General features: G+C 44.3%; 1 protein-coding gene across 1 annotated transcript in view; it reads right to left on the bottom strand.

The window, feature by feature from the left end:
- Nucleotides 1-25,640, bottom strand: part of NET1 (neuroepithelial cell transforming 1) — a 72,442-nt gene extending 46,802 nt beyond the window's left edge. Inside the window, exon 1 of the mRNA XM_073328877.2 lies at nucleotides 25,395-25,640. Coding sequence (XP_073184978.1) covers nucleotides 25,395-25,558 — 164 coding nt within the window. The 5' untranslated portion in view covers nucleotides 25,559-25,640. The remainder of the gene's footprint in view (nucleotides 1-25,394) is intronic.
- Between the last annotated feature and the right edge of the window lie 844 nt (nucleotides 25,641-26,484).

The following is a 26,484-nucleotide window of genomic DNA, read 5'->3' as shown; positions in this document are numbered from 1 at the left end:
GTTAGTCTCTAAGGTGCCACAAGTACTCCTTTTCTTTTTGCGAATACAGAGTAACACGGCTGTTACTCTGAAACATGGGTAACCTGTGAATTCCAGAGAGACACCACTAAAACCCATCTGGAGCTTCAAAGGATGAGGTATAAATTAGCTGTTACCACTCAAGAAAGAGTTCTTGGAGTCATGGATAGTTCTCTGAAAACATCCACTCAATGTGCAGCGGCAGTCAAAAAAGTGAACAGAATGCTGGGAATAATTAAGAAGAGGATAGAAAATAGGACAGAAAATATAATGTTGCCTCTATATAAATGCATGGTGCACCCACATCTTGAATATTGTGTGCAGATGTGGCTGCCCCATCTCAAAAAAGATATATTGGAATTGGAAAAGGTTCAGAAAAAGGCAACAAAAATTATTAGGGGTATGGAACGGCTTCCGTATGAGGAGAGATTAATAAGACTGTCTTTTCATCTTAGAAAAGAGACAGCTAAGGGGAGATATGATTTATGTCTATAAAATCATGACTGGTGTAGAGAAAGTAGATAAGGAAGTGTTGTTTAGTACTTCTCATAACACAAGAACTAGGGGTCACCAAATGAAATTAATAGCAGGTTTAAAACAAATTAAAGGAAGTATTTCCTCACACAACACACAGTCAGCCTGTGGAAATCCTTGCCAGAGGATGTTGTGAAGGCCAAGACCATAACAGGGTTCAAAAAAGAACTAGATGAATTAATGGAGGATAGGTCCATCAATGGCTATTAGCCAGGATGAGCAGGAATGGTGTCCCTAGCTTGTTTGGCAACTTGTTTGGCATAGTGCCTCCTCAGGTCTGGCATCCCATGCCAGTGCCCAGTCATTTCCTAGGCTGTGCATTAGGCCTTGTCTCAGTCCATGCATATCTTGGAAGATGAGCAATAGCAGATCTTTGCTCCTGGATATCCTCTTTAGGTCTTCAAGGAGAGAGGTGAGAAAAGATCCATAGGAGGAGCGCTCCAGTTCTCAGGCTGTAGATATTGTTTTGTAATTGAGAAATAGTATGCAAATATAAAAGTGTATGATGCATATGGGAGAAGAATTAAAATTGCAACTATACCTGGCATTACTAGACTTGAGTGTTTAACCATGTGCCAGGTATGTTGGATGTGTAACAAACGAAATTATTTGTGCAGTAGTTTCCTCTTGTTTTTTTAATGCTTAATTGGTGGTGGGGATTAGTCAGCAGGGGGTGGACCTGTGGGGAGTAGACAGCTGCTGACAGAGAATATTTCATTTGTTAGCAGCCACATACGCACTCTTCTCTGTTGCAGGATAATTTCTGACAAGTGTAGCTCCTGAAGAAGGAGGTTTTATGTGTGCTCAGCCCCTAAATCAAGCAGGCTTTTGTGCACCAGACAAGACTGTCAATCAGGTTTGCATGCAGTGCATAAACATTCAGTTATAACATGGGATAATGGCTAAAAATGACCCTGACTCCCAACATTAAATCCTCCCCCCCGCCCTTACCCATTAAATCAGATCTACTCTGGATCCACTTTTCTGCCATTTGTGTAGACAAAGAATGCTTTAGAGATATCTGTCAACAATGCAGGACTCCAAGGAAAAGTTCCAGCCACATCCCAGATGCAAAGACTTTCCTATTAAAAGTTTATGAAGAGATTTTTTTAGAGAAAAAATGGCATTTATGCCATTGAGGCCTGGGTCTACACTACAAAGTTAGGTTGCCGTACGTCATCTGGCATAGACCTATTTGTACATGTCTACATGCTCCAATTGGTCTCCAACCGATGTAAGTGCTCCATTACGTGACTCAGTAAAACCACCTCTCCGAAGAGAGTGGAGCCATGGTCGCCCTGCTGAGGTTGATACAGCGCAATTGTAGACACTGTGTGATCTGTGTCAACCCTAACAGTCCTCCAGCAGCTGCCCCACACATGCTCCATTCCCTGCAACAGAGACCGTTCTGGTCACAACTGTAAACTCCATTGCCCAGTGGTCATGGAGACCAGAAGCCTCCTCCCCCTTTCTTTAAACCTGCCAGATATTTTTGAAATGCCTTTTCCTGACTGCCCACCCTGGCGATCACATATACGAGCTCTCTCTTGCTGTGTGCAATGGACCATCTGACCATGCTGTCTTCATGCACTAGATACACTCCTGCCTGAAGTAGACTGGAGCTTTTGGATCTTCTGGGCCTGTGGGGAGAAGAGGCTGTGTAAGCACAGCTATGGACCAGCTGTAGAAAAGTGGACATCTGCAAAAAGACTGCACGTGGGATGCAGGCAAAGAGGTACAACAGTGATCAGCAGCCTTGCCACATGTGAGTGAAGTGGCTGCATCAGGCATACTTGGCCAGGGAGGCCAACAATTGTTCTGGTGCTTTTACAGTGAACTGCATGCCATACTTGGTGCATATCCCACTGGCACCCCACAAACCATTGTGGATACCAGAGGAGCTGGAGACAGGGACCCCTGCTGTGAAGGAGGAGGAGGAAGAGGAGTAGGTAGGGGGGTCCAGCCATGCCACAAGTCAGGACACATCTGAGGCAGCATTCCCTCTAATTTTCCCCACCCATGTGCGGAATGAATTTTGTTATGTGCACCAATATGGAGGTTGTGTGTGACACATGACCTTCATATTGGTGCACATAACAAAATTCATGTAGTGGGGATGGGGCCGAGGGGTTTGGCGTGTGGGAGGGGCTGAGGGCTGGGGCAGAGCGTTGGGGTGCAGGGGTGTGAGGGCTCTGGCTGGGGGGGTTGTGGGCTCTGGGGTGGGGCCAGGGATGCGGGATTTGGGGTGCAGGAGGGTGCTCCAACGGGGAGAGAGGACTCCACCCATCAGCACCTGGGCTGTGGGGGAGAGGTGCCTCTCCCGGCTCCGGCACCTCCAGGGCTAGGGCCGCAGGATACGCACCCCTCCCCCAGCCCTGGCATGTCCGGACCTAGCTGCCCAGGTTCAGGTCGGGCTGGGCCACCCAGATTTGGGCTGGGCCGCACCGGTCGGGTGTGTGTCGAGCCGGGCTGCCCAGGTTTGAGCCAGGCCACGACTGGATCCGGGCCAGGCTGGCCTTGGCTGCTTGGGTTCGGGTCGGGCCGCCCCGGCTGTGGCTGGGTCTGGGCCACACCACTCCAGCCGTGGCTGAGTTCTGGTCGGGCCACCTGGGTTCGGGCTGCGCCACTTCACTTGCGGCTGAGTTCAGGCCGGGGTAGGGGCGCCTTGGCCGTGGCAGGTTGGGGGCCGGGCTAGGTTGCAGCCGGGAGAAGGCTGCGCCTTGCCCGGCTGGGTTCTCTAAGCTCCTGCGTGGCGCTAAATAGGCTGCTGCATGGCCACGCAGCTTACAAGAAACTTGGGTTTGAGACTCCACCACAGTCTAGCCCGTCCTGCCAGCCAAGCATGGATGAGTACGATGAAGGAGGAGGAATCTTGGGTAAGTGTGTGCATGCATTTTTCCTTACAACGTTTGCATTTAATGATGACACCCAGCCCACCCGCAAGTTAATAAAGGGGGAAAAGCTGCTGCCAGGGTGGAGGTGGAGCAGTTGTTTGCTGCCTTTGAAAAGTCCACCCTGGCAGCAGCTTTTCCCCCTTTGCCTCACAGATATTATGCAGAACTCAACATGCAGCTATAACTACTGGGATATATTTCTCACTGAAATCCAATGTAGTGAGTAATCAATACCAGCATCCCTTCAATCTACCAAAAGCACTTTCAACAGTCATTCTGCACCTGCTGAGCCAAGAGTTGTATCCTTCCTTGGTGCTGCCGAGGTGGCGAATGTATGCTTTCCTGAGCCAGAGGAGCAAGGAGTAGGCTAGGTCTCCTAAAATGACTATTGGCGTTTCAATATTGGCAATGATTATCCGCCGGTCAGGAAAGAATGTCCCTGCTTACAACTCTCAGAACAGTCCTGTGTTCTTAAAGATGCGAGCGTCACACACCTTCTCTGAGCAGCCCACACTGATATCAGCGAAGCATCCCCTGTGATCCACCAACGCTTGCATAATCAGAGATATGTAGCCCTTTCTGTTGATGTACTCTGTGGCAAGGTGCGCTGGTGCCAAAATAAGGACGTCCGTGCCATCTGCAGCTGCACTGGAACCCCACTGCTGAAAATCCATCCATGACATTCTGGGAACTTAACCCCAGCTCCCAGAGTTCCCTGGACAACTCATTTCTACCCCCAAGAATTGCAAAAAGTTTCGAAAAGGCATCGCACCAGACAGCAGAGTATGGCACACTGGAATACCAACCGGTGATGCACCGCACTTTGTATTGACACAAGCATTCCTGGCGAGTATACACAGCACCAATGCAGACAGCAAAGTGTGCACGCACACAAGCAACACACAGACTTTGACGGCTGGGCGCCAACATAATTTGCATCGACAAAAGTTTGTAGCATAGACATAGCCTTATAACTCATTCAGTGTTTCAAATAAATTTCAAACTAGGAGAAAGTTTCCAGTCAGAGGGCAAAAAGCATATTCCAGAACTAGCTGACATTAGTTGTACTTTAATGTCACTTTCTCCACTTAAGCCTCAAATACCTATATTGAATGCTCTCATGGGAGAGTAACAAGGACCAAATAATTCAATGTGCTCCGAATGCATGAGATCAAGATTTCCACTCTAAGTGCTATCCCACTGAGAATGTTTAGATTCAAAGCTAGATAGCTATTTTGAGTTCTTGTGGGAACAAATTTTGATCCAAAAAAACATTAGAGGCCATCACAAGAGACCAGTTGACAAAAGATACGCTTTTAAAGTTGGTTGGTGCAGAATCTCTCTTATAGAAGGCCTGGCCAACACAGATTTTGCACTGGCAGAACTATTTCTGGGAGTGGTACGAGTATAAAGAAAGAGCTTCTAGTACAACCCCAGTGTGGCTGCAGCTAAATGGATGTAAGGGATCCGACACAGTATAGCTTGTTCCCTTTGTTGTACAGGAATAAACTATACCAGTATAACTGCATCCACGCTAGGGAGGTCGTGCAGCTTTAACAGTACTGGTAATAGTTAAAACGGAATAACTTTTGTATTTCGACAACCCTCATTGCCCTTTGCTGCAAAACGATAGCAAGAACACAGTATAAAAACAAACACAGAATTGCTTGGATCTAAAGCAATCAAACAGTATTTATTTGCACTGAGTGGTCATTGATTCTGTGTACACAGTGGCATTCAGCTGGAAGGGGAGAGGAAGGGTCATGTCACCATCCTTTCCTAATTAGGAGGCACACAGGTTGCTGCTGTGCAGCGCCATCCCTCTTCCTCATCCTGCTGGGAAAGCAAATTTCACCTTCTGATCCTGTGAGAGGCTGGAAAAAGAACATCCAGATTGCTTTGGAGGCTAGAGAGAACGGGACTTGTGCGCAGAACTGGGATTTTATTTGGGCAGGTGGATTAAGGAAAGCATAGTAGAAAAATATTAGGGGCTCATAAACTAAACCGGGCAGGGGGACCGAAAATCAGAAGATACTATGGAAGGCCAAGGAGAATACATGCCTGAGGATTGGAGGTTAGGCAGAAAACTATTGCTGGGTGGGGCTGTTAAGCGCAATGTCTATACAATGCAAGAAAAAGATATTATGATAAACACAGACTTTAGAGCGTGGGTGGCATGGCGGCACTCAGTGACCTCATATTTTAAAAATCTGATGAATTAAAGATGTACCTTGGCCTTACAAAAAAGTATTCCTATTGTATTATGTTTCCTTTCTATTAGGGCAGCCCCTTTTAAGTTATTTTCTTACCAAACACAAGGTAAGCAAGCACCCTCCTCATACTGCTGGGTTTCTAAGCAGTTCTGCATATCAACAATTAAACAACTGATGATGTCAGATAGTCACTGTTGAAAGATATGCCAGATCAGGGGTGGGCAAACTTTTTGGCCCAAGTACCACATCTAGGTGGGGAAATTGCTTGCAAGGCCGGGGCAGGAGGTTGGGGTGCAGGGGCGGAGTGCAGGGTATGGGAGGGGATGCGGTGTGCATGAAGGGGCTCAGGCCAAGGGTTTGGGGCAGAGGAGGGGTATGAGGTGTATGAGGGGGCTCACGGAAGGGGGTTAGGGTGCAGGAGGGGTGTGGAGTGCAGAAGGGGGCTCAAGTCAAGGGGTAGAGGTGTAGGAGGAGTGTGGGATGAGGCAGGGGGCTCATGGCAGGGAGTTGGGGTGCACAGGGGTGCAGGGTGCTGCAGGGGGCTCAGGGCAGGGAGGCGGGGGGAAGGTGTTCAGGCTCTGGCCCAGCGCCGCTTACCTAGAGTGGCTCTGGGGTGGCAGCTGTATGCACTGGGGCGAGGGCAGGCTCCCTCCCTGCCTGCCTGCCCCAGCCCCGCACTGCTCCAGGAAGCGGCCAGTACCACGTCCCTGCGTAGCCCCTGGGGGTGGGGGTGCAGAGGGCTCCACGTGTTTCCCTCTCCTGTGGGTACCTCCCACAAAAGCTCCCATTGGCCGCGGTAACCCATTCCTTGCCGATGGAAGTTTTGGGGGAGGTACCCACAGGCAAGAGCAGCGTGCGGAGCTCTCTGCTGCCCCACCCCCACCCCCAGGGGCTGCAGGGACGTGGTGTGGCTGCTTCCCGGAGCGGCACTGCGCCACAGGGGTGGCAATCCCGCGGGCCAGATCCAAAGCCCCGAGGGGCCGGATCCAGCCCGCGGGCCATAGTTTGCCCACCCCTGTGCTAGATCATTAAGCCAGTAGCAATCCTGTGTGTCTCCACACACAGGGTTTGCACTGTTTTTATTCAACTGGTTTACGACAGATTTTTGTGCAACTGATGCAATTTTTGTGCTTAGACAAGATTGGAGTCTCCTCATTTCACTTGTGACTGTGTCTTCAAGCTGCCCTTTGCTCCCAAAATAGCCTTCCTCTTTATACATGCCTAGAAGTTTCATTCTCCTCAACACTCACTTCATTCATCTACTATTCCTGTCCTGAACTTGGCGTGGGCGCAGTTAGTTGTCATTGCTACACCTGACCATAACGAAGATTTTGCAAACAACAAAAATATGAAGAAGCAGAGTAGTGAAGGGTCTGAAAGTTTAGGACAAGAATCTTGAACTATTTAAGATAAAGTGGGGAGTCAGTGGAAGCATTCAGAGACTGGGGTGATGAGCAAGTAAGACACAGCTGCCAAGATCATTTTGTATAAACAGAAAGCAACATGGCTGTTTGGGAGGCTAGAGACGAGGTGGCTGCAGTAATCATGATGGGAAATGAGAAGGGATTGGACAAGAGTTTTAGCTGTCTGGAGAGATTATAAGAATTGCCTTACTAAGTCAGACCAATGGTCCATCTAGCCCAGTCTCCTGTCTTCTCTGACAGTGGCCACCAAGTGCTTCAGAGGGACGGAACAGAAGAGGGCAATTTATGTAGTGATCCATCCCATTGTCAAGTCCCAGCTTCTAGCAGTCGGAGGTTTAGAGACACCCAGAGCATGGGGTTGTTGTCCCCGACTATCTTGGCTAATAGCCATTAATGGATCTATATTTCAAGAACTAATCTAATTCTTTTTTGAACCCAGTTATACTTTTGGCCTTCACAATGTCTCCTGGCAACAAGTTCTACAGGCTGTCTGTTCATTGTGTGAAGAAGTGCCTTTTCATGTTTGTTCTGAATCTGCTACCTATTAATTTCATTGGTGACGCCAGGTTGTTGAGTTATGTGAAGGGGTAAATAACACTTCCTCATTCACTTTCTCCACAACGTGACAGACACTTCTATCATCTCACCTCTCAGTCGTCTCTTTTCCAAGTGGAACAGTCCCAGTCTTTTTAATCTCTCCTCATATAGAAGCTGTTCCAGATCCTTAATCATTTTTGTCGCCCTTCTCTGTTCTTTATACAATTCTAATATATCTTTTTTGAGATGGGGCAACCAGAACTGCACACAGTATTCAAGGTGTGGGAGTACCACGGATTTATATAGTGGCATTGTCGTATTAAGTATCCCTTTCTTAATGGTTCCTATGTTAGCTTTTTTGTTCGCTTTTTTGACTGCCACTGCACACTGAGCAGATGTTTTCAGAGAACTATCCACAGTGACTCCAAGACCTCTTTCTTGAGTGGTAACAGTTAATTTAGACCCCATCGTTTTGTATGTATAGTGGGGATTATGTTTTCCAACATGCATAAGTTTGCATTTATCAACACTGAATTTCATCTGCCATTTTCTTGCCCAGAATTAGATAATTGAAGTTAGCTTAAGTTTGGTTAAAGAAATATGTGTTGTTAAGAAAGGTCCTAACTAGCAAGTAAAAGAAAGGCCTTGAAAATAAAGAGTTATAAGGCCAGAAGGAATGAAGTAGGAAGGATGTCTGGTTCAAAGAATGACTAATGAAATAAGGGGCATTTCTAAAAAGAAGGCCTCTGTCTGATAGGGGTGACTGCAGATGTTTTTAAATAAGACAGAGAATCTGCCTTAAAAAGAGCCAACATGGATCGTCCCACCCCCACAGGGTTATTTCAAAGATTAGGGGCTATGTGAAGCCAGGTGCAGAGGAAAAACAGTTGGTCAGCAAGGAGGGGAAGAGATAGGGAAGAAAGGCCTGGGGAGAAAGGAGGTTATAAATCTTATCTGGATTAAGACTGGAAATAAGGGTGAATGGTCTCAAATTGGTTTTTAGCTGAAGATAGTAACTGGGAATGACATCACTTGTTTGTTAAAGGATATAAAGAAGTAAATGCTTAAAGGGTTCATTGCTAATACCTTCCTGACCACAGTGGAGCTGACTAATATGGGTCTAAGCACCCCTGGTGGGTTTAGCCTGTTTGCAAGTATCTTGATCAAATGCTAATAAATGTTTTGTTATAGTTTGGATGTAGTAAATTGCTTATTATTTAGGCTTTTTAGGCATGTTTAGAGCAATTGTATAAATACAGTTTGGCCTTTGGATTTAATAAAGGAATTTACGGTTAAATTAATGTCATGATAATATCCTGCATAAATAATAATTCCAACACCTTGGCAAAGGCTTTCTCAAAGTCCAAGTACAGTATATCCACTGGGATCAGCCTTGTCCAGATGTTTGTTGACCCCCTCAGATAATTCTAATAGATTGGTGAGGCATGATTTCCCTTTATAAAAGCCACGTTGCCTCTTCTGAACATATTGTGTTCATCTATGTATCTGATAATTCTGTTCCGTACTATAATTTCAACCACCTTGCCTGATACTGAAGTTAAGCTTACCGGCCTGTAATGAACAGGATTGCCTCTGGAGCCTCTTTTAAAAATCAGAGTTACATTAGCTACCCTCCAGTCATCTGGTATAGAGCCTGATTTAAGAGATAAGGTACATTTCCACAGTTAGTAGTTCTGCAATTTCACATTTGAGTTCCTTCAGAATTCTTGGGTGAATACTTATAACTGTTTACTTTATCCATTTGTTCCAAAACGCCCTCTGACATCTTGATCTGGAACAGTTCCCCACTTGTCACCTGAAAAGAAAAGCACAAGTGTGGGAACCTCTCTCACAGCCTCTGCAGTGAACACCCTGCAAAGAATTCATTTATCTTCTATGCAATGGCGTAGTCCGGCCTAGTCTTCCTTGATACTCCTTTAGCACTTTAATCATCCAGTGGCACCACTGATTGTTTGGCAGGCTTCCTGCTCTGATGTATTTATTTATTTTATTTTGCTGTTAGTTTGTGTCTTTTGCCAGTTGCTCTTCACATTGTTTTTTTGCCTGCCTAATTATACTTTTGCACTTAACTTGCCAACGTTATGTTCCTTTCTATTTTCCTCAGTAGGATTTGACTTCCAATTTTTAAAGGATAGATAGGTAAGAGTTTTATAAGTGTTACAGAAGTAATAGTGAGATTTGGAAACTGACATTCCAGTAGAATCACAGAGCAGATATTTCATGTAATAAAAGCTTCACAGGTATTTTCAGTTATTTTGAATAAAAAGGGTCGAGTTGTTTTTGGGGTGTTTTTAGGGTTGGAGGAAGCTCCACCACCCCATTAATAAAATAACCTGGCTTACAGAAACAAGAAGAGAGATTCCACTAGTTGTGAGCACAGAAAGTCCTTTTGAAAAATTCACCTTGCTTTGTTCTACTAGAGGTTATTCAAGATTGAGAGAATATTTCTGGTGCGTTAGTACAAAAGGATTTCACTTTGTCTTCTAATCTAAACATCACAAACAATTATCTCCAGGGATGAAAATGCACTTAGGGCCCAGAGCAACCTCAACTCCGCCCCCTGGTGCATATGTACTAATACTGCAATAGAGTCTTATGATGATCATATAAAATGCAATATACAGTATGCTGTACACACATTCATATGCCGTAATCAAGTTAAAGACAAAATCTGAATAGACCGAGGGAAGAGCACTGCACTGAGGTTCTTTTACAAATTGTACTGGAAATGCACTACAAATTAGGTCAAAGCTTAAATAATAATACAAAATGCCATATACCTAAAGCTCTGTGCAGCTCAAAAGCTGGTCTTTCACCCACACACGTTGAACCAATAAAAGATATTACTTCACCCAGCGTGGCTCTCTAATATACATAAAGCTACAGTTTTAGAAAAATACAGGTTTTAATATAGTACCGGAAGAGAACACATTTTGCAGTATTGTGTGGTCATAAAATACATATCTACTACACACAGCAACTTTTTTCCTCAAAGGTTTACAAAGTACATTCTTTGCGTGTGACTTGTAATCACTTTATTTAATATAAAAACACAGTCATATCTAGGGTGGAGTGTGGCAGCTGCTTAACTGCAAACAGTAATAAATTCAACCACTTAGGTGAGGAAGTAAAGGCCATGTTGAATAGCCATTAGCGCAATATACCGACAGTCAGACTGCATTATCCCCAGTTCAGTCACTAATCTCTCGGGATCTGTTTCCCCATCTGTAAAATGAGTATAATAATATTACCTGTCTCACAAGGGTGTTTGTAGGCTTTGGGCCCCATCCTGTACACACAGAGCATGCAAAGCTCCTAATGCAGAGGAAATGCCATACACACAGGGCTCACAGGATGGACCCTTAGTTAATGCTTTAAAGAAATTTGGATTGAATCATCTGAAGAGCTCAAGTGACTCAGGAACACAATACCCACTGAAAGTCACTTAGGCTCTTGTGAAAATCTCACATTTTGGGACCCTCAGATGTAAACTGAGCAAACACAGTAACATGCACCGAGTGCCCTAACTGACCAAAAAGTGGCTATAATTACAAACAAAACAAAACAAAACCACCATGAAGACTATCATGTTTGCAAAACCAATTCAACTCGATTGTAACCTTATGTGCCGGATTATGCAATAGAAGAGTTTTGTACTCTCTTCAATGCCACAACCAGAACGATGCATTCTGGAGTATCTGCAGTGAATCTGGAACCACCCAGCAGAATGTACAGATTTTCTTTGTATGTTAAAGTTTAGACTTATGTGATGATTACCACCCCATGCCTGGCTACATTCCTCCCCCAGCCCACACACACAAAAGTGCGTAGGGTGATTAGCATGTATTTCTATGCTTGGCTCAATTTTCAGGCTTCCTTTGCAAATCACCTTTAACCGGATTTAGCGTGTGTGGGTTAGAAGGACACTGATCAGAAGAGAGGACTCTCATGAAAGGAATAATCATACAACGGGGGGAGGGAAATATCACCCTACTATGTTCAAGAAGCTATTTTTGTTTTTACACTGGGAAAAATGAGTTACACACCACCCCTTATTAGTAAAATAAAATGAAATCTACATGTAGTCCAACTGCTGGATTTTTAATATAAATACTGGGCTCAAAGTACAAGCAAACATGAGAAACAAAACACTTAAGTTTCTACTTTTTAACTCTACCCTGAAATATCAAAATTGCTATCTTATACTGACACCCAGAGGAATAAAATTTAACTGCATTCCCTCCCTTATACAGTGGCTAAAAATTCTGTAGCTCACGAAAGCTTATGCTCAAATAAATTGGTTAGTCTCTAAGGTGCCACAAGTATTCCTTTTCTTTTTGCGAATACAGACTAACACGGCTGTTACTCTGAAACCTTTCCTAAAGTAACTTTAAAAATGTGAGTCTTAACAAAAAGACCCAAATTGCATATTCTGAGATTCCCTATATTCTAGTCACACCATAGTGTCCCCTCCCGTTTTAGTTATATTGTTTTTTATTTATGAATATAATCAGAGTGATGTAGCATGACAGAATACAGTGTACTTTTTCAAACATGTCTTTTCAGTAGGGTTGGTTTTTTGAATGTTTAACTTCCAAATCAGATATTTTGGCATTTCAGCCCCACAACATTCATGGTTGAGACAGGGACTGACAGGTGCTCCTCTAATGCAGGAGGTGTAGTACTAAGAGCAGTAATAAGCTGGCATTCTCTGAGGTTCCAGCAAGGGGTGCAAAAATGATGGGGGAGGAAAGAGAGAAACGCAAATCCATTGTGAACAGATTATGTATGTGGTAGAGACAGCCGCGCTGCTACCCCAAGAGTCCTCATATTTGTGATCCCACCCTTCCCTCTCAATGTGCACCTCAAACCGTTAGGAAAGGTTGAGATATATTGCATGGCAATATCTGAATACAGGTGATATTCAGTTGTATGTCCACTTAGATTCTAAAATCTCTGTACTCTCCCACATGATAAAGGGTCTGGGAGAAAGGTGAACTGTTTGTGACTCAATCCAGATAAAATGGAGATTATGCTTGTTCGTGGTGGGAAGTGTTCAAGTGATAGCAGACACTGCCTCTGTACATTTAAGGGTGTATGTCTTCTGTTTACCAGACTGGGGACTACTGGATTCTCAAGTAGTAGCACTCGCCCACAGTGCACATCCATGACTAAATTAGAAGACTGCATCCACTCCGGCCGCTGAATTGATCATCTCTGCCTGTTACCTCTTGGCTAGACTACTGCAATGTGCTCCATTTAGGGTTGCTGTTGAAGTCGACCAGAAAGTTACAACTGGTACAAAATACTACTGCCCACTTCCTGAGCAAGGGCAAGTGGCTGGGAGTTCAGGAAATCATATTTGATCCCAAGTGTTGTTCATTTTCAGGTACAATTCAATCTGTTTATGTCAATCTTTAAAGCCCTAAATGGTTTAAAACTCCACTACCTGAGAACTCAGCCTCTCATCCTACACTCCACTACAACAGTTAAGAGCAACTGAAGGCTTTTGGATAACAGTTCTTGAGGTTAAAATATTACAGACTCAGCAACCCGGCTCTCAGAGGTGGGCTGCTGTGTCCATAATTTGCTCCATTAGATGTTCCACCAGTGCCAGAGTGCAAGAAGCTTTTGTCTGATGTTCTAATGCACTGAGAATAAGTTTGGATACTTTATTTGCTTTTTTAAAAGTTTCTGAATAACTGTTTATAGCTATTACAGAAAAACAATGCTTTTCAAAAGAAAAACAAGAACTGCAAACTGAAGGGAGTTGGAGGGAGATGAGATTTCCGATGTTTATACCTTTGCCATCTTTTGGTTCATCAAAGATAATTAACTGGCATTTCCAACTTTTCAATGACATTTTCTGACTAACGCCAAGGGAAACTATTTTCCATACTGCACGGGTACTTGTTGAAAAGGGAAAAGGCAACATCTCTACAAGCTGTCTCTTCTACCTCTAAGGGGGAAAGGAGAGATCAGTCCCCATGCCCACTCAAGATTTGTCCTCTTTATTGAGGCTGTCACCACCACCTAGGGTGACTAGATAGCAAGTGTAAAAAATCGGGATGGGGGGGTAATAGGTGCCTATATAAGAAAAAGCCCCCCACCCTCCGTCCCTATAAAATCAGGACGTCTGGTCACCCTTCCACCACCAACAGGCAGTGACAACTGCAATGGTGATTTTTATTCTGTGGATGTTTTCCCACTGAACAGAGATGAAACCATTTCATTTCATGTAAGGATTGGTGTGTACAGCCCTGCAAATCTGAGGATATCTGCATCTGCGAATGTGGATATCCACAGACCATTTTTGCAGATCAGATGCGGATACAAATTTTGTATCTGCTCAGGGCCCTACTGATGTGACCTATGAATAAATTTAATTTAGTTTCCATGGGACATTCTTCCCTGATGCATAGTTTTAACTCTAGTTCCATTCAGTTTTTAGGGACATCACACTTTTCACTTTCTGAAATGCCTTATACTGTACTCTAACGGCACATGTTCTCTTTATACACACATTTTTAGTGTGCATGTGGGGGAGGGGGTTATGTGTAGATCATTTTCTGAAATCCTAAAACTACCTCAGTTTCCCCAGTGAGTCAGGGATTGGGAAACTGCTGCTCTAATAAACAAGGCAGCCCTCTCAGCAGCATACTTTGAGGTGACAAGCTGCCCATGTTAAAGATGGCTTGCTAAGAGAAAATTTAAATTAATGCCCTTTTTGCTTTTGATGTGTAAAGGCCTAAAAGGGGTGGGGGGGTTGGGCTTTTTTTTTTTTTTTTAAATCTTAGAAATATCAGTAGTGTCAAGTCAACTTTTTTTCTGGTGGGCTCAGCTGTTTATTGTGAACTTTCTTAGCCTTCAGTTGAAGGTTCATATGTTTGTCAGCTACCGGAATACAATGTCAAAATTAGAAGTGGGGTTATAGAGTTGTGTGGATGCTTCTGTGAAGGGGTGGGAATTTTCTGCAATATTTTGTATGAATACTGTACTGCATGGTTAACTAGATGGTGGGAAAAAAGGTTGTTTACTCTTTACAGAGACCCAGAGATAGAGGTGTAGCTGATGCCTAGCTTCTCTGGGGCCTGAGGCCCCTTGCCCACAGAGAGTCTGAGAAGACAATGGCCACTCCAGGTGCCTGGACATTTGGTACTTAGCAACTGATGACCATGGATGGCCCACCCCTCCACAGGAAGCCAGCTGTGTTTGACCAGCCAGAGAACAAAGGGCTGAGAAGGAGGGACAGGTGACAATGGTTTCCCAGGGACAAGAACAAAGGACTGAGAAAGGGGCTAGGTAGGGTTGTTACGTGTGGCCTGCTGGAAGCGGAAGTCTCTCCTCAACTGGGAGAGAGGCAGGGTCAGAGGGCTCTGTGCTGTAGACTGACCAAGATGGACTATGCTGTAGCTTGCTGTTCTCTATGTTAACCAAGGACTTTCGAATGTTCCAGACTTCTAATTAACCCTACTGTTTTTACAACATTAAGTGGCACTCTAGTTTAAGGGGCGGGGGTGTACATTTCTCCCTTTGAATGTACAAGTTTTCCAGGTGTCCAACTCAGGTGGACTTGCTGAACGGAGCTCACACTGAAGTAGGTCTGCTGAAGGCTCCAGGGTTCAGTCCCAGGAGGTGGTGAAACACCAGTGAAAGAGTGTAACCCTAAGGGGCTCTGGCACACTGAGGGGGTCCTCCCAGGAACTGTTCAAGAGCATGGGACCTGTGGATGCAGGACAGCTTCTCATTGCAGTTTTTGCAAGATGTAGTTTGTAGTGCATGCAGATTGAAACATCCTACTCTCATATGTCAACCATGGACACAATTCCCATAATAGTCCAAATAGTAATTGAAACTGAAGGCACATTTGGGAAATCTAGATAAACATGTAGTTTGTCCTATATTAAGCTATCTGTGAATTTTAACTGCTTTTTGGGAGGTCAAGAATGTGAAGAGACAAAGCAACTGAGTCAACATACAAAGGATTTAGGTACTTAATTTCCATTAGTCTTCACAAGAAGAAAACTTCCATCAATGTGTATTTATATTGTGGGTGTTTCCTTCCTAAATTCCCGCCCCCCTCGCTGTTTTAAACTTATCTTCAGTTGCTTTGTCATTGTGCCTTTATCTGTACCACTCTGTCAAGTTTCAAATTTTATTCCTCCACCCCCTTTGCTTCATAATGTTAGTTCATCTCTATCATGTTCCTTTCTAGAACGTCTTTCCTTCCACATATTAATCTCATTGCTATCTTGTCACTACTTTCCATTTCCGTGCAGATCCTACGCTTTCCTCCAAACTTTCCACGATGCAGTGGCTTGACACTTACCACAATCTGCATATTCACTACCTCTCACACAGAGCAAGGAAGCAGATTAGTGTAGGGTTCAAGCTGATGCAAGTCTGGAAGCATAGAATACAGTGGAGGATCCATTAGGAAAGGGAATAAGGGGAAAAAGAGGCAATAAGTAACATTAGCCAACTGGTAACTGAGGTCCGAGAACAGAACTGCCTTCACCTCAAGCAATAAAATTCAAATGCTGCCTTCATAATTCAGGAATTCATAATGGGGACTAAACTCTTGACACTTTTAAGGATAACTTTCTCAAGTCAGTCAGTTTCCAGGGTTATCAGATAGACTGGTACTTTTAATTAGTATTACATTCACTTCAACATGTAGTAACATTTTGATTTCATTGAAAGCATTGACAAATTTTGCCACTGACTGCACTGAGGGTCAGGATTCCACCCCTGGATTTTTTATTTTACTTTTAAAAATCTTAGTAATGACTTGATTTAAAGCAAGTCACTGCTGTTTGCAGGTCAAAACAAGGAACTTATATTTACAACCCTATCAAATGATCATGATAATGGCTGTTGTACTTAAAATTGACAATTGTTATATTTGTAATGGTAAAAGTTAGAATGGTTCTATGTCCATCCAAAGTTTATAGTTTCAAGGCCCAAGTTCTATCCTCAGTCAGCAAGCATAATTCCCATCAACTTTAGTGGGAGTTACAGCAGAGTGCAGTGAATTAAATCAAAGTAATTTAAATAAGATGTTCATTTAAAATCATGCCTACAAACAGGAAACCTTGATTTAAATCACTGATTTGAATCTTATTTTGCATTTAAACTTTTTTTGGAAAATAACAAAAGTACATCAAATATAGCCTTTACACTAAATACTTTTTTCCAACTAGGTGGCTACAGTATATGTATGTATTTAAACAATTATATAGCTTAACATACATTTGTTCAGTCTTAAGTTTTACATTTACTACATTAGAAAATAGTGAATTTTTTTTTTTTTTTTTTACTACAAGATAATGGTTGTCTTTTTTACTCAGGATTTGTTTCAGGATGTATCTAGATGGAAACTTGAATTCAATTAAATATGTACAAAACCACATTTAAAATGTTTATTAAAATGAAACTATCTTAATATGTTCCGTTTATCAAGGCAAGTTTTGCATTTAAAACGGATCAAACAAAGAAAAGTATTAACTCACTTACTACAGGTGACAGATTGTTTCTGATTGCCATGGAACAGACTTTCAGATAGTCAGATGCCTAAAGATGCAGATAGGTACCTAAGAAGGTTAGGTGCCTTGAAAATCCCACTAAGCATTTATCTGCATTTTTAAGTATGTAATATCTTTGAAAATCTGGCTCAATGTCCAAGTTTTTAGAATTAGTAGATCTCATCCTCTCCTTACTTATTCATTTATTCTTAGATTGGAAGAGGAAAGAATGCAGGAAGGCTTGTTTAACTCTCAGTTTCTCGCCTATGAATAAACTCATCCAAATGAAGAAACTCTCTCTGCACCTGCTTGACAAACTGAAACCAAAAGTAATCAAGGCAAAAGCTTTTCTGCACAACAGAAACAGAGGAAATATATAAATACCAGTATCCATTGTAAAGAAAAAAAATAACACAGCAGAACCCCTATTTTACACCAACTAATTTCATAGATTTTCATAGAATACCAGGGTTGGAAGGGACCTCAGGAAGTCATCTAGTCCAACCCCCTGCTCAAAGCAGGACCAATCCCCAATTTTTGCCCAAGATCCCAAATGGCCCCCTCAAGGATTGAACTCACAACCCTGGGTTTAGCAGGCCAATGCTCAAACCACTGAGCTATCCCCAATGGGTGACTGAGTTCATCAACGTAAGAGAGTGAATAAAACTGTACATCGCTAAAGTACAGTAGGTATGGTGCATGAAACTGTAGTATGGTGCACTGCATTGATTTCTTCTTGTCCTTCAAACCATTCCAAAGTGATTTCCAAAGCGCTGAAGGCATGGGAATATGAAGGGATGTCAACATGTTTTCATTGATGTCAATTTCATTGTGTGAGTCCTCCCCCTTGCTGACGAAAAATATTCCACATAACTCATCATTTGTAAGATTAGAGTTTAAAACTGAGGTTTTACTATAGATACTTAATGCAGTACATGACACTGCAACATTTATAGAACTTGAGTTAACCTCAAAAGTTAAATATTTTTGTCTTTCCCGTTCTGTATATAATTAGAAAAGCAGCATCCTTTAACATTACAATTTGAGGAGGGCTCATTGAGCCAGCACATTTTTTACATAAATGATTTTAATAGATTATAGTACAGTTAGGGCTGACCACAAGTTGTTAACCTCAAAATTAATTTTAAACAGATTTTGAAAATAAAAATTCTGATGTATTTTTTAAATGAAGGGGGCCAGGGAGAGGGTGACACTCAGATACAATTGGGGGGTTGAAGTAGTGATTTTTAAATAATAGTTGTAACACTTATATAAAGTGGAAAGCAGGAGGAAGAGGGAGGCCTTCTCAGTATTAGCGCATGACCCCATGACCCACTGGAAGTCTCAGGACCGATTGAGCCCAAAGCAAATATAAAGATTAGGAGCGATGGGTATAACCAGTCCTGTCTCAGCATCTGGGGTTTAACTCAGCAGCAAAACTCTGCAAGAGACATCTAGGACTGGAAAGTCCTTTCCTTTGGGAATTGCCTGTGAACGTATTAAGGGTCCTCTGAGGTAAGTGAAAGGGGTGCCTGGATATCTAGTCTTTTACAGGAGGAACTCTGGGTTTAACTGTGTAGACTGGCACTTGGGAAAGATCCTATGTTTATCATTTAATTCATAGGACTAAGATTATCTAGCTTCAGCAGTGATAACTCGTTATCCACCCTGAGTTTCACACAATTATAAAATGGTAATACTGTATTTTGCAAGCTATCAGTAAAATGCTTGCCCTGAGATTACTATTAACTGTAGCATGAACAACAGATTACGCAACTGTATGTGGACAACAGAATGTAAGAACAGGCATTCTTGGTCTGACCAATGGTCCATCTAGCCTGGTATCCTGTCTTCTGACAGAGTGCCAGATGCTTCAGAGGAAATGAACAGAACAGGGCAATTTTGAGTGATCCATCTCTTGTTGCCCAGTCCCAAAGTCTGGCAGTTGAAGGTTTAGGGACACCCCAATCATAGGGTTGTGTCCTTAACCATGTTGGCTAATAGCCATTGATGGACCTATTCATCAAACTCATTAATTATTTTTGAGCCCAGTTGTAAGTTTGGCCTTCACAACTGCCCCAGCAACAAGTTGTGTAAATTACTTTTGTTGTTGTTTATAAACCTACTGCCTATTAATTTCATCAGGTGAGCCCTAGTTCTTTACCCCTTCACATAACACTTCCATATTCACTTTCTCCATAGCATACATGCTTTTACAGACCTGTCATATCTTCCCCCTTCCCAGTAATCTTCTAAACTGAAGAGTCCAGTCTTTTTAATCTCTCCTCTTAGGGAAGCTTTTCTATACCCCATATCATTTGTTGCCCTTCTTTGTACTTTTGCCCATTCTAATATCTTCTTTGAGATATGTAGTGTTCAAGGTGTGGGTGTACCAAGGATTAATATAGTGGCATCAGGATATTTGCTTTCTTATCTATCCCTTTCCTAATATTGTTAGCTTTTTTGACTGCCACTGCACGTTAACAGGGAACTAGCCACTATGACTCCAAGATCTCTTTCTGGAGTGGTAACAGCTAATCAAGACAGGTTTCAGAGTAACAGCTGTGTTAGTCTGTATTCGCAAAAAGAAAAGGAGTACTTGTGGCACCTTAGAGACTAACCAATTTATTTGAGCATGAGCTTTCGTGAGCTACAGCTCACTTCATCGGATGCATGCACATGCATGCATCCGATGAAGTGAGCTGTAGCTCACGAAAGCTCATGCTCAAATAAATTGGTTAGTCTCTAAGGTGCCACAAGTACTCCTTTTCTTTTAGCGAATACAGACCGCATCATTTTGTATGTATAGTTGGGATTGTGTTTTCCAGTGTGCATGAGAAGCAGGGGGAAAACAAAAATGGAAGAGGGAACCAAGGGAGAAAATGGAAGGAGGCCAAAAAGGGTGGGTCTTACAGTAACAGGGAAACAAAAAGACTGTAAAAATCACAAAACTACTCAGGTGCAGTAACAGACTCTGAAATAATTAAAAACCAATTAGGATTTCACATTTACTCTTCTTGTTAAGTGTTCTCTTAAAAATAATACAGTAAGGTGTCTCTGTAACAGAAGATTTTAAAATGTGTCTAAATTTTTGCAAAGCTGCACTTAAAATACTGATTATGTTAATACAGTACACTTGCATAACTACTTTCTCCAAAGTTGCAGCAAGGTGGAAAGTTCCATTTATTTGTTAATGTTACAACCAAGCTTGTTTTTCCTTTTATCTAAGTCAGTAAAACCATGTACTGTTCATTATTTTACCAACCACCAAATGGCTGGTAGCAGCTCCCAATATATATAAAAGGAAAGATCTATCCCAAGGAGCTTAAACACTCACTTCAGACAAGCCACAACAAGAGGGTATAAAGAGAAAGGAAAAGAAGAGGAGAAAAAAGACAATGGCATCACCACCATTATTACTTGGCTGCTAAGCTAATGATGAATCACAGTCCAACATAACAGATTTTTTTAAGCATGAGATAAATGGGAAGAATGAATAAATATAAGAGTTAAATGGAGAGTTTCTTGCAGAAGGTGGTGTTTGGGAGGGATTTAAAAGAGAAAAAAATACAGTGACTTCACATACTAGTTCAGGAAGGACATTCTTCATTCACATCTCTCCTGAAAATTCATCCTTTTCTTTCTGTGCAGACAGCCAGGCCCTTATCTTCCATCATGATTACAGTAACTTCTTCATCTCTGGCCTTCCTAGCAGCCACATCATCCTTCCCCAGTCCATGCAGAATGCAGCCGCTAAGAGCTTTTTTTTTTTGGTCTGCTGCTCTGACCACATCTAACACACATGCTACTTTGAATCATTCTTGTTACTCCTCCTGTTTTACCACATCAAAATGAAGGTGAGGACATGAAGCTTAAAGTTCCCTCATAGCTCCACATCACCTTACTTGAGCACTTGCCTCGTATCACGTCCCACTCACATCAGTGATGCCAGCCTTAAGACGCTGACAAACAACTGTTTCTTCTCCACACTGTTCTGTCTTCATGGATCAGTTCAGGGAGGGCACTCCATGTGTCACTACAGTTTTCTTTCTAATCCTCCTCAAGGCTGACCTCTTAACAGTGATGCCTATAAGAACCCATCCAGTTAATGATGATCAGTCAGGTAACAACTGAGGACAATTTGCTCTTTATTTATAATATATCTATATATAAAATTGCATATATTTGACTATTTTTTCTCTTCCCTGCCCATTGCATGTGTCTTGTCATCTTACATAACAAATCCCTCTGTATTTGTACAGCACACAGCACAATGGTGGCCTGATTCTGACTGGGACCTCTGGGCATTGCTACAATACAAGTGCTATGTAATTTAGGTCTCAGCACGACAGGGAATGACTGACCATGAATAAGAGGACATTTGAAATGTTAACTGATACTTTTTTCAGGTTTCTTAATGATTCATTTATCTTTCACCAAAAAGCATCAAGTGTGAGTTTACTTAGCACATGATCATGCCAAATGCAGGTGCAAGGTTGCAGCTGGAACTCTGTCCCCACATGGAACTTCCTTTGATTCTGATTGGGGTCTGCATGGGCACAGGACTGCACCTGCATGGATCAAACTGCAGGATTGGAGCCTAATACAAGATGACACAGTCCGTCCACAAAATAGTCACGTTATTTCCTTGTACTCCCTTATCGGTCTGCCTGTATCCATCTATTGTCTCTGGTCTTCGATTGTAAGCGGTTTGGGGCTGAGACTTTTCGTTCTGTTTGTACAGTAACTAGCACAATGGGGTCCTGGTCCATGAAAAGGGCTGCTCGGCATTATGATAATACAAATAGTAAGTAGGTGTTCCATCAGCTTATACAGCAACCTAAAGCTTTCAGCATTGTTATCCCCCATCTATGCTACAATTTGACCCATCCCAGCTTATTGTAGATAAGGTTTTTTACATTAACTTAAAAATGCATGCATAAGCAGTTGTGCCATCCAGAGTGGAAGGTGTCTTACTAAAGCCGGTCATTTTCAAATAACTCTCTAAACAATATTTTATTTATTTAGATTTAGGCTGGCCAATTAAAAAAACACCTCATGCTCTGTGGGCCTTTGACACTGTTCAGCAACTTAGTGTACACATTAAACAAACATACTGCCATAATTGCCCCCAGTACACAATACTAGAATTATGCACATTCCACATCAGCTAGTACATTTGTAGAAATCATTTTCTAACTCTACAGGTAGTAAGAAGAGAAAGCTAGATTGAATATTTTTGCCTTGACTTTTCATAGCTTTGAGTTAGTAGCTATAATACTCAGAATGCCTTTCCCAGACCTGAGGAAGAGAGCTGTGTAGCTCAAAAGCTTGGCTCTCTCACCAGCAGAAGTTGGTCCAGTAAAAGATATTGCCTCACCCACCTGGTCTCTAATATTAGTTTTATATCATTCTAATTTTTTAATCAAAATGTGATGCAGTACCAAGTCAAATGCCTTCCAGAAGTTCAAGTATGACATCAACACTATTACCTTTATTAACCAAACTTGTAATCTCATAAAAAGATATCAAGTGGGTTTGACAGAATCGGTTTGACAGAATCGATTTTCCATAACCCCATGTTGATTTGCATGAATTACATTACCCTCCTTTAATTCTTTATTAATCAGATCCCATATCAGCTGCTCCATTTATCTTGCCCATGATCAGTGTCAGGCTGACAGGTCTATTAGCCAGGTAAACCTGCCCTGCCTTTTTAAAAACTAGCACATTAGCTTTCTTGTATCTTCTTGAACTTCCCCAGTGCTCGAATGCTTATTGAAAACCAGTATGATCTTCCTGCAAGTTCCTCAACCATCTCTTTTAAAACTCTGGGATACAAGTTAGCTGGACCTGCTGATTTAAAAAGTCAAAGGTCACTTCCCTCTCACCCCCCAAAGGAAAGAAGACTTTCAGAGTCCTTTTTCAGAGTAACAGCCGTGTTAGTCTGTATTCGCAAAAAGAAAAGGAGGACTTGTGGCACCTTAGAGACTAACCAATTTATTAGAGCATAAGCTTTCGTGAGCTACAGCTCACTTCTTCAGATGCATATCGTGGAAACTGCAGCAGGCTTTATATATACACAGAGAATATGAAACAATACCTATTCCCACCCCACTGTCCTGCTGGTAATAGCTTATCTAAAGTGATTTCCAGCACAAATCCACCAATGTGATATATGCCATCATGTGCCAGCAATGCCCCTCTGCCATGTACATTGGTCAAACTGGACAGTCTCTACGTAAAAGAATAAATGGACACAAATCAGATGTCAAGAATTATAACATTCATAAACCAGTCGGAGAACACTTCAATCTCTCTGGTCACGCGATCACAGACATGAAGGTCGCTATCTTAAAACAAAAAAACTTCAAATCCAGACTCCAGCGAGAAACTGCTGAATTGGAATTCATTTGCAAATTGGATACTATTAATTTAGGCTTAAATAGAGACTTGGAGTGGCTAAGTCATTATGCAAGGTAGCCTGTTTCCTCTTGTTTTTTCCTACCCCCCCCCCCAGATGTTCTGGTTTAACTTGGATTTTAACTTGAAGAGTGGTCAGTTTGGATGAGCTATTACCAGCAGGAGAGTGAGTTTGTGTGTGTATGGGGGTGGGGGGGATGTGAGAACCTGGATTTATGCAGGAAATAGCCCAGCTTAATTGTCATGCACATTGTGTAAAGAGTTATCACTTTGGATGGGCTATCACCAGCAGGAGAGTGAATTTGTGTGGGGGGGTGGAGGGTGAGAAAACCTGGATTTGTGCTGGAAATCACTTTAGATAAGCTATTACCAGCAGGACAGTGGGGTGGGAATAGGTATTGTTTCATATTCTCTGTGTATATATAAAGCCTGCTGCAGTTTCCACGATATGCATCTGAAGAAGTGAGCTGTAGCTCACAAAAGCTTATGCTCTAATAAATTGGTTAGTCTCTAAGGTGCCACAAGTCCTCCTTTTCTTTTTTCAGAGTCCTGACTTCACTGGCAGACTCAGATTTCAAGTGTTAATGGTGAGATTTCTCAGCTCATAAGTGGAAGGATGGAGACACTGAATCCTTATCAAAGGAGTTATTTGACTGAGACACTAGGTGTTAGAAGTCCAGATAAAACCACTTCCTATCCAGATTTCACTTTCTTTCTGTTTGAGATGGCATAATCCTTCTAGTTCTCCAACCAACTATGGTGTCATCCAGGCAGTGTAGTAAACACCTCACAGTGTAGTGTTATTTTTCAATAGCAGAGGCAGGGGGGAAACGCCTTTAAAGTATTTTTATGCCTTTTTTTTTTTTTTTTTAAAAGGAAGAGGCAAAAAGTTTCTTTTCCCTTGCTGGCCACCTTTCCAGCAGCCTCCGTCTTTTTGTTCAATTTGTACAGCACCGAGCACAATGGGGGGGAGGGTCCAAGTCCATAGCTGGGATTTCTCGCCGCATTGCAAAACAAGCAATGCCTAAGAGCAACAAACAGAAACCCAGCCTGGGTCAGGACCCAGCTGCAAAGGCTAGACCTGCGTTTAAAGCCTCTGCCCGCCTACACCTCTTTGAATTTATCCTTAGATGGCGGGGGCCACGGGAAACGATTCATCCCTGCACAGAAACAATCTCCGGCCTTTCTCTTTTTCAATCCGCTTCCAAAGCGGCCAGCGGCTGTTCATCGGGCAAGAGAAAGGCCCGGCGCGCCCGGGCAGCAGGGACAGCAGCCGAGGAGCGCGGGGAGGGCCGGTGCCAAAACCCCGGTTCCAGCCTCACGGGGTGTTTAAACGGCGGCGGGGGGGAGTTAATCCGGGGCGCCCCTGCAGCAGCCTCACGGGGTGTTTAAACGGCGGCGGGGGGGGGGGGGTTAATCCGGCGCGCCCCTGCAGCAGCCTCACGGGGTGTTTAAACGGCGGCGGGGGGGGGGTTAATCCGGCGCGCCCCTGCAGCAGCCTCACGGGGTGTTTAAACGGCGGCGGCGGGGGGGGGGGTTAATCCGGCGCGCCCCTGCAGCAGCCTCACGGGGTGTTTAAACGGCGGCGGCGGGGGGGGGGTTAATCCGGCGCGCCCCTGCAGCAGCCTCACGGGGTGTTTAAACGGCGGCGGCGTGGGGGGGTTAATCCGGGGCGCCCCTGCAGCCAGGGGGCTCGTGCCCGGCGGTGACCGGGAAATGGGGGGGCGCCCTCGCTGGGCCGGGGACTGACGGGGGGGGTTGGGGGTCCCGGGCCCCAGGGAGGCCGCTGGGGTCGGCTGCACCTACCGGCTGCAGGAGGAGGCCGAGGCCGCCCCGATCCCGTCCGGGGTGGTCTCTGTCTCCGCCGCGGGGGAGCGGCTGGGCCGGGCGCTCGTGCTGGCCCTGCTCCGTCTCCTCCTGGGGGGCTTGTCCCCGCACGGGCCGCAGGCGGGGCCGGGCCCGCTCGCCATGCCCAGCCGCTTGGCTCCGGGCAGCCCCGGGGGAGGTAGAGGAGGGGCGAGCGGGCGTGGGGGGAGGGGACCAGGCCGGGCCGCTCCAGCGCACTGGTTAATGGCGGCGGCGGGACCGCAGAGGTTTGAAAATGGCGGCGGGCACCCCCCGGGCCAATCAGCGCTGGCGCTGGTTGCTAGGAGACGGCAGGGCGGGCCAGAGGCCGGGCGGCGATCGCCGCGGCGGGGAGGGGGCGGGGCCAGGCGGGGAGCCCTCAGCTACGGGGCGGGGCTGTTCGTGCCGAAAGCCGGGGGCGGGGCAGCTCCGTGCTGCACATGCGCCGTGCGCCCCTGTAGGCCCGGGTGGGGAAGCAGAGGCAGAGAGAGGCAGCTCTGGTCTCCTTGCCCCCTGCCCTTCCCCCACCCCGCCCACATTGCCTCAGCTGGCTGGTACCCATGGTCCTGCTGCCCCACCAGCCCCACAACCAGGGCCCCAAGGGCTTGATAATAGCCCCCGTGCTTTGGAGCCCACGAGAATTGGGGGCCGGGGTGGGGAATCAGGGGCATGTAATGTGCGGCTGGGAGCCAGCCTGGGTCGGCAGACGGGCCCTAGCCGGCGCTCAAGCTCAGGCACTAAAAACAAGCGAGAACGGTGTAGCTTCCGCCTCCTGCCCCCCAAAGAGAGCACCCGTCCCCGCTGCTACTTTGAGCACCGCCGCTCCAGCCCAGCTAGCCTGTGTCTGTCCCTGGGGACTAGGAGGCTTGCCCCTAGCTGCAGTGTAGGCACACCGAAAGCTCTCATTTGTTTGCCCCCTGCTGCCTTCAGGAAATTAGGCTCTAGCCCCGGCATGTATGATTTTGGAGGGCCAAGCTCACATAAGGGCAAATCTACTGAGCTGCTTGTAATTGCAGGATAAGGGCTGTTCCAGATTTTGATGTGGTGAAAC

The sequence above is a fragment of the Lepidochelys kempii genome, chromosome 1, assembly GCF_965140285.1.
Source record: "Lepidochelys kempii isolate rLepKem1 chromosome 1, rLepKem1.hap1, whole genome shotgun sequence".
In the NCBI taxonomy this organism is placed as follows: Eukaryota; Metazoa; Chordata; order Testudines; family Cheloniidae; genus Lepidochelys; species Lepidochelys kempii.
The sequence above is the reverse complement of the archived record's forward strand: the minus strand, read 5'-3'. Positions and strand labels throughout refer to the sequence as shown.